Here is a 9364-nt window from a genome sequence, read left to right on the forward strand (position 1 = left end):
CTTTATTTTCTTTCTTGCAATCTGGCAATAGAATACTGACACTTCCATCACTCTCTGCATCACTTGTATAGGAGTTTTGGTCTTCAAACTTGGAAAGAAGATTGGACTTGCAATCTTCTTTTTCTTCTGGAATGACAATATCAGGTACATTCGTTCTCTTGGGATCCGGTGATATGCCCATACCAGTTGCTGCTGGTCTCTTCAGTTTACCAGCGATTTGGTCTGATAAGAAATGACTGTCCTTTAGGATTTGTTGTTCACTTTTGTTTACAGAATTACTCTTCATTTCATGAATCTTTCTTGATAATCTACTCAACTTCGACTTGTTCTTCATAGCTAAACTGGTTGGCCGCATTACATTTGAGACTGACAATGTGGAAGACTTTGTGGCTGTGTGTGAAGAGCTGCTCACTATGGATGATAACTTTCCTGATAGCCCAGAACAAAAAGATTTTGTATCAGACAACTTCGTAATGTTTAGCTGGGGAGTTGATGGAATGAAATCTGGACTTGCGCTTATTTTTGAAGACTTAAGGAGACCTGCACTACTTTTCTTTATCTCTGGGGTAGACTCTATCACTTCAGGGTCCGAATCACTCCACACCTCACTTGAATCAGAAATTTCCTCCGCCAGATCTGTTTTCTTTCCCTTGCCAAAGCCTGACGAACAAGCACCATTCCCGAAAGCTGATTTCTTCTGGAGAACTGTTGTTGCCCCATTGCTTTTAGTGGTGAGTAACTTGTCCTTTTCTTTATTGCTACCAATACCACTCAGTTTACTTCTGGCGCCTGCACTTGAGGAGCCATGCTGCACTGTCGTAAAGAGACTCGGGGCAGAAAAGAAGGAGGAGATTTTCTTCTGATTCTTATCTGGCTATAAGGAAGAGAAAAAATATTGGTAACCTTTTGACTGAAGCTGAGTCTAAGAAACTTACTACTGTAAAATAATCTGTGCCTATAATTAGATGATATTTAATTCTCTGTTAAGTCTTATGAAGGAGACATAGAATGATAGTGTAAGAGCAAAGGGAAAAGAGAGAGAAGGGAGAAGGGGGAGAAGAGAGGAATGGAGAAAGAGACATTATAGTGGGGATAAAGTTTTCTTGGTCTTTGCTGGAATACAATAATATGGAGGCCAAAGTGATGACCAATGTTTCAAGAACTGTTCAATGTTCAAAGGACACACAAGTCTGCTACTTTCCTTGCATAAACGTGCTCACTCTTCACCTAGCGACATCCTTACAATGGCTGACAAACCCACTTTATCAATAATAGAGCAAGATCTAGCTTGCAAATGGCTCTTTCAACTTATCATTTAAAAAGGAGCTAATCCATGCTCCATTTTACCAAATTATTGGTTACAGAGGTTTGTTTTAAAACAATTACCAAAATTTGTTTTCATTAATCCCCTTTCAACATTTCCTTTCAAAAATCCTATGTAAGACCTGGCGCTACAAGAGAGGCATATATTCTTTTTCAACCAGGGAGAGAACAATTTAACATTAATTTACTGTAAAATGAAAAAAATATATCTTTGCTTTTATTCGCTTACATATCACATTCCGTTTTTTTTTTTTCAAATTGTTAAGGAAACACTACTGAATAAAAATGTCTTCCAGTTAGCCGTTCTATCTAATACTTGTGAAAAATAACGCTGAGTGAAAAAGAAAGCAAAGCCCATTTCCATTTCCCATTTCCGCTGCAACGAGTTGAGACCTGACTGTCACAACCCACCATCACACACCGACAATATTCCTTAATGTATTAATTCAAGAACACCTTTGTTTAACCACAACCACAACCACACACCATTCAACTACAAAACGGTATATCCACATATTAAGAACGACTGTCTGCAGGCTCTTCGTTACTTACAGATATTTTTGCCTTCAACTTCCCCATCGCTCAGCTGTTTGGTTTTCTCGCGCCAACTGCAATGAGGAACTGGAGAAGGAAAGGAAATTCACATCAATGAATAAGTCATACGGACACGATACTAACATACTTTTATACGATAATTCTATTAAACATATATCTAAAGTATCTATGATTTACTTCCTGACGATATTGGAAAAATGAGTAAAACTTCATCGGTTTCCCTCCATATACAAATCCTATATAAATCATTCCTATTGGTCGAAAGCAAGTAGAGTTGACCAATCATCATCGCGTTATACCTTAGAGTAGATTGTAAACAAGAGATGTAAGAAGAGTTATCGTAATATTGTTATTGTTATTATTCATTATTGTTTTCTGTATTGTTACTATTCATTATTGTTTTCTGTATTGTTATCATTATCATCATTATTTTTAACATCAATGAAATAATGTTAATAGTAATGACAATAATAATAATCGTAATAATAATGATAATAATATTATTATTATTATTATTATTATTAATAATGATGATGATAATGATGATGATGATGATGATGATGATGATGATGATGATGATGATGATGATGATGATGATGATGATGATGATGATGATGATGATGATGATGATGATGATGATGATGATAATAATAATAATAACAATAATAATAACAATAATAATATCATTATCATTATTACTATTATTATCATTATCATTATGATCATAATGATTATTATGATCCTTGTCATTATTGCCTTTATTATTTTAATTATTATCAATACTATTATCATTATCATCACCACGTTATTATAGCTTTTATTTTGTTTTATTGCCATTATAATTTTTATCATTGCTAATATTACTGTCATTAGTACTTTCGCTATTATTATTATTATTATTATTATTATTATTATTATTATTATTATTATTATTATTATTATTATTATTATTATTATTATTATTATTATTATTATTATTGTTATTGTTATTGTTATTGTTATTATTATTATTATTATTATTATTATTATTATTATTATTATTATTATTATTATTATTATTATTATTATCATTATTATTATCATTATCATTATCATTGTCATTATTATTATTATTATTATCATTAATATTATTATTATTATTATTATTATTATTATTATTATTATTATCATTATCATTATCATTATCATTATCATTATCATTATCATTATCATTATCATTATCATTATCATTATCATTATCATTATCATTATCATTATCATTATCATTATCATTATCATTATCATTATCATTATCATTATCATTATCATTATCATTATCAATATCATTATTATTATTATTATTATTATTATTATTATTATTATTATTATTATTATTATTATTATTATTATTATTATTATTATTATTACTATTATTATTATCATTATTATTATCATTATCATCATTATTATTATTATTATTACTATTATCATTAGTATTACCATTATTATTATCATTATTGTTTTTATCATTACTCTCATTATTGTTCATATTCTAGTGCTAATTCTTATTCTTATTCTTATTATCATTATTATTATCAGTTATGTCCGTTACTATTACCATTGTATCATTATTATCACTGTTATCATTATTATCGTTATTGTTTTCATCATTATTACTATTGTCATTATTAGTATCATTACCATTATTGTTAATCATTATCATTATTCCTATTATCATTGTTAGTATTGTTATTATCCATATCGTTCACATTATCATTGTTATCGATATCATCATCATTATCATTATCATTATTATTATTATCATTATTACCATTATCATTATTATTACTGTTATCATTGTTATTATCATTATTACTATCACTATGATTTTCTATTCTGATTTATATTCTTCTGCTTAGTATTGCATCAGTATAGTGATAAATATAATAAATTTTACTATCATTAACATTACTATCATAATTATTATTATAGTTATAGATATAATTACTAGTATTAGAATCACCAACATCATTACTGTCATTACTATTAGTAACACTACTGTTAAAATCACTGTTACAAATATAATCAGTATCAGTATCGCAATTTAGTATTACTATAATGATCATCATTATTATTAGGATCGTAACTAATATCATTATCACTATCGTCATCAATGCTACTAATATTAATAATATTGTTATTTTTATTACTACTATCGATATTACCATTAAGTTAACAGTGATTATTATCACCATTATCATAATCATTATCATTATTATGATGATAATTATTATCCTTATTGTTATGATTATTATCATTATTATCATTATCAATATTTTAATTGTTATTATCATTATCAATATCATATTGTTATTATCATTATCATTACTATAGTTATTATCATTATCATTATTATGGTTATTATCATTATCATTATTATACTTATTATCATTATCATTATTATACCTATTATCATTATTTTTTTTATCATTATTGGTATTCTTATTATCGTTATTATTATCGTTGTTATTATCATTATCATTATCTTTATTATCATTATCATTATTTCTATCATTATCATTATCATTATTTCTGTTATCATTAATGTTATTATCAATATTACTATCATCGTCCTTATTATCATAATGAATAATATAATCGTCATTTTCATTATCATTATTACCATTATAAATATTAATATCAATATTAAATTACGATTATTATAATCACTGCTATTATCATTATTATCATTATTATTGTTATCATCATTATCATGATTATCGTTGTTGTAGAAAATATCCGAAACAATATTTATTGAAAACGAGACAGTTTCGAAATTCCTTTTTCACAGAGGCGGGGCTTCCATGGTGGCATGGGGGGGGGGGGAACCCTCCTGCAATCTGATTAACCACCCCGATGGTCAGTGATTCGTCGTAATGTCAGTCATTGCGTAAATCGTAATTAGTTCTTTACCGACATCCACTTAATAAAAGTACACCCAGCAGATATAATATGGCCAAGAAAGGCAAGATGAAAATAGTAACTGTACAATATAAATATTGAAGTGGGTAGCTTTATTTTTTGTTATTTAGGGCGCCCCCCCCCCCCCCGAGATATATTGCTGTTACCCCCTGTGCCCTCCCCCAGAAAAGCCCCTTCTTTTTCAGCCCTGAAGAAGAAGGGGAAAGAAAGGAGTAGGTGACAGAGAGAAGTAACGGGATAAATAAGGCAGATGAGGACAGGTGAACGGAAGTGAAGGGGGGCCAGTTCAGGTTAAGAGGTCAAGTGGTCTGTGCCAAGGGTGGCCGGCATAAGTGAATCGGGAAGCGAGGGAAGCTCCTGGATTTCAAGTTTTAAAAAGATGAACACATTAATTTCTGCACTAAAATGACATACATTCTTATTTTGATATTTGACATAATAGTTATTTCATTTTGAACATCAGACTCTGTTGTAGCTGTCCTCAGTTTTAGGGAGCCAGTGTTCTCAACAATTGAGTAACTAAAGAATTGCATTTTGTTCATTTGGGACAGGGGAGAAGTTGGATCCCGCCCCCCTCAATTCTAGAGTGGGGAGTGGTCGCCCCCTGCCCCCCCCTTTCCTACACCTATGGCATGAACATCAGCTGAAGGAAAGACAGAACGTGCAGCTGATCAATCCACTGATGGCAGATGGCGTTGTCGTGTCCCCTGGAAATAGTGTGTTCTTGTTGAGACAAGATTGACGCTTATCTCACCAAAGTACTGTTTATCACAGGAGGGACAAGGAATAGCATAGGTGCCCATCTTTGAAGTAGAGGGGGAGTTGGCATGGCCTAGGTTGCAGCGCTTACCTGGCAAAAGATAAGCCTGTAGCCGAGCAAGGTCTATATAAGTATAAAGATCTTATATAGACCTTGCAGCTGAGAGGGTGAAGGGGGTGAAGGAGATCGTAGATTTTCTCAGCGTAGGGCAGTCTCAAAACAGGGAAGTCAGGAGTCTCTTTAGGAGAGGAGTCCTGGTAAGAGGTATGCCGCGCCCTGGATAACGCGATGTCGAGAATATGACAAGTGTAGCACAGTTTAGAGACTGAACAACGAAGGAAATTTCATCTAGGTGCTGGTGATCAAGGACAGGGCAAGATAATGAGGCCAGAGAGCACAGATGTCATCGACGAATGGAGAGGGAAGGGAGAGGCTCAGACTTGAAGTACTCCATGAACAGGTTAACCAGTACAGGAAAGAAGGAAATGGTAACACCGAATGTCTGGGAGCAGAAACGACCCTGGACGGAAAGGGAATTAGACTCCACAGATGAATCAGCTGGAGGAAGACATCAGTTGTGTGCAAAAATCCTTTCTCTTTTTGTGTAAATGCAAACATATTTAGGGGACAGGTGAGTGACGGATGAACATTCATTGATTTAATTTGGCCCAAGTGGCATACCCTGCTTCTGGTTGGAAAACAGTGGAGAGGGAGTCGATAATATAAATATTTGATAGCCTCGATGTAGTGTTTCTTTGTATTACTTCTGACCAATGAAAAAAACTGAAAACAACACTCCCTTCCTGGACCAGGATACCACTTCTGTTCAGCCTTGAAACCAGACTTCAGCAAGGTCCCTTTAATAATCACCTTTTCTTTGAATTATTTTTGGTCTTTTTAACCCTACATGGTTAGGTTATCACTTATTAAATTCTCCCCTTTTAAAAATTATTCTTATTTTTTGTTTTGTGCATATTTATTTTCATTTTTTGGTGTGTTAACTTTTGCATCTATTCTTTTAGTTCATCCATTCAGTTAACTCTTCTTCTGCATCAATGTCTCAGTTGCACACTTTTCCATGTAAATAATGCCACGAGGAAGCACAAGTAATATACTGAGTTGGAATCCCCCATAGTCTCCGTGTTGGTCAACTTTATATGGTCTGTCCTTGAGTTAGTTGACTTGATATGCTGTTTCCTATATTTTAATTTTTTCAATGGAAGAAAAAAAAGTGGACAGAAAAAAAAACAGGAGAGTTGTCAGTTTTATTAGAAAATGTATGAGCAATATTTAAGATGGCAATGGCCTAGGCAGTTAACTTACAAAACATATCAAATATCTTAAAAAAGTAAAGTACTTCGTGAATGCTGAGACTACTCTACTAAACTTACAATTCCTGAAGAAAAGATTGCAAATAACCTGTCCTTGAAGACCGGCAGTGACATGCAAAATAACTACATCCGGTTGTGTCTTTACTATGATCATTAACCCAAAACATGAGGGATTAAGATCACTTTTGTTGTTTTTAAATAATTCTTAAAATTCAAGAAAATACACAGATCTTTGGCTCACTTAAATAATTTAAAGACAATGGAAGACAAAAATAAAGACAATAAAAAAGGGTATCTCCAGCTCATTGAACACTGCAAGAGACGGACAACTGCTTATCACCTGGTTGCAGCTACTTTTTTTGTTCTTAGTTACTTGGCATTAGACCTTACTTTCTTGCCAACATGGAACTTGGAGTATGATTGAATTACTGTTACAAAATTTGCATTTAATTAGGGCACAAACACTTCAAAATAAAATAAATGATATACATGTAATCTATTATCCTATCATATTTTCCAATAAAAGAATCAGATGACAACTATGTTGGTTACCTAATTATATAGATATACGAGAAGGAGAAATGAAATAAAAATAAATAAAAAATAGATTCAAAATCTGCACCTCACAAACTTAGAACTACAAGCCAATGGCGACACATCTCACCATGATCAACGGGTAATCTTTCTTGCTTAACATGATCCTTTTTGACACATTAATCCTAAAGCTACCCTTCATTTGAGCAATACTGCTTGGTCTTTTATCGCCATGCTTTCAAGTTCCATTAACATGATAATAACACAAGGCAAAGTATGGACAGTAGAGCAACAGCACTGAAGTGTAAATAATAATAGTGGCCTTGTCACATGAGCTATGATCATTAATGACACTACAGGTGCTGTCACTAATGACCTTTTCAATAGTCTTGGTCATTATTAAGTATTCTAAAAAATAAGAGAATCTGAGGGCTGAGTTGTTACTCTAATCACAGGGCTGGTTATGGTTTATAAATATTGAAAGCTTTAAGGCAGTGTATATCTGGTCATTAAGTCTGTACCTCTGTTGACTTTCAACTTCACAACAGAGTTTTTATTTATAAATTAAAAAATGAGGTATGAATGATAAGAAAATGGGTAGAGTAAGAAAATAAATTGGTTGCAGGCACCCCTGAGAGATTGTATCTAATAATATCACACAATACATACTGTTTGAAGCTTTAATGACCCCTTTATATGACAAATTACATTAAGCTTAAAAAACTTGTCTACATTTTGTTTTTACAGAAAACTCTAAATATCACAGTTTACAACCTGAATAACCAACACCTCAATAACCTTTAGCAAAATGTCCACCATCTGATTTTGGCCTTTCTCTAGTGAAATGTTTCCTTTTGGAGGTCTAAAATCTTTGCTAAAAAATATAGTGTGTTAGTAAATATTCAGTATAAAAAACGTTCTCAAATGATTCTCCATTTTAAAACCATCTACAGCAAACCTAATACTATATGAAGTCTCTCATGAGGGTATTTGCCTTTCTAACTCTACCGCGGCTACTGACGTCAACCTCTTCATTTTCCTCTTCGTCACTGAACCTCTGTCTTTTTTTAGACTTCTTGCTCTTAGCACACTCATAGTCAGAGTCACTTTCATAGGAGCGTTTTGCATTTGTTGGATTTGTCAATGGTTTCCCTTTGCCTTTTGTATATGTAGGTGTTGGGTAACCTTCACTACTTTCTTCTGATTCAGAATCTTCACTTTCACTCTCCTCCTCCTCTTCCTCTTCCTCTTCATCATCACCATGATCATTTTCACCACATGTTGATGTTATGACCCTCCCAAATACACGTCCTCTATGTTCAATCTGATCAACTACAGTAACAATCTGACTTCCATAGCTAAGGGGTTGATAAGGAATGGGTGACTGGCCAGGTCTATTGATTGTGATGAGCTCTTGCACATTCTTCGGTTGTGGTCGCTTGCTGGGTGGCTGAGCCTTCTTGGACTTGGCATTTGTATTGTTCTTCTTCTTTGTATTACTTTTCTTTGGTTGTGTCTTCTTTGTGCTCTTTTTGGCAGGCACTTTCTTTTTAGAAGATTTGGCCTTCTTTTTCTCCTTTTTCTTCTTCTTTACATGCTTGACATGATCTTCACTGCCTTCATCACTTTCAGACTGAGAACTTGACTCTTCTTCTGTTAGGTCTGCATCATCAATGAAATCTTTATCAACAATGAAATCTCTGTCATCTTCATCATCACCATCAAGAATGATCTTTCTTGCCCTTCTTACGCTGGATGCAACACCCCTCTTCCTGCCTCGACGACTGTTTAGGTCATCATCCGCACTCTCCTCTGTACTTGATTCTAGGTCTTCATCATCAAATTCTACCTCACTCTCCTCTTTACTATATCGTTTGATGTTCACTGGTTTTCCTTTTGA

At 33.0% G+C, this 9364-nt stretch overlaps 2 protein-coding genes across 3 annotated transcripts in view; both read right to left on the reverse strand.

The window, feature by feature from the left end:
• The window catches only part of Dna2 (DNA replication helicase/nuclease 2), a 68738-nt gene extending 66750 nt beyond the window's left edge, over positions 1–1988 (reverse strand). The window contains exons 1-2 of one of the 2 annotated variants that reach the window (XM_070143386.1): positions 1876–1988; positions 1–874 (exon numbers count right to left, since the gene is read on the reverse strand). The exon at positions 1–874 is cut by the window's left edge and continues 382 nt beyond it. In XM_070143386.1, coding sequence (XP_069999487.1) covers positions 1–874; positions 1876–1902 — 901 coding nt within the window. In that variant the 5' untranslated portion in view covers positions 1903–1988. Of the gene's footprint in view, positions 875–1809; positions 1846–1875 lie in introns of those variants that run through there. The other variant, XM_070143392.1, reaches the window with a different exon arrangement.
• A 4863-nt stretch (positions 1989–6851) lies between these two features.
• BRWD3 (bromodomain and WD repeat-containing protein) overlaps positions 6852–9364 on the reverse strand; it is a gene marked incomplete in the record, with an annotated part of 36136 nt that continues 33623 nt past the window's right edge. Inside the window, 1 exon segment of the mRNA XM_070143607.1 lies at positions 6852–9364. Coding sequence (XP_069999708.1) covers positions 8429–9364 — 936 coding nt within the window.

This window comes from Penaeus vannamei, chromosome 3 (assembly GCF_042767895.1).
Source record: "Penaeus vannamei isolate JL-2024 chromosome 3, ASM4276789v1, whole genome shotgun sequence".
Lineage (NCBI taxonomy): Eukaryota > Metazoa > Arthropoda > Malacostraca > Decapoda > Penaeidae > Penaeus > Penaeus vannamei.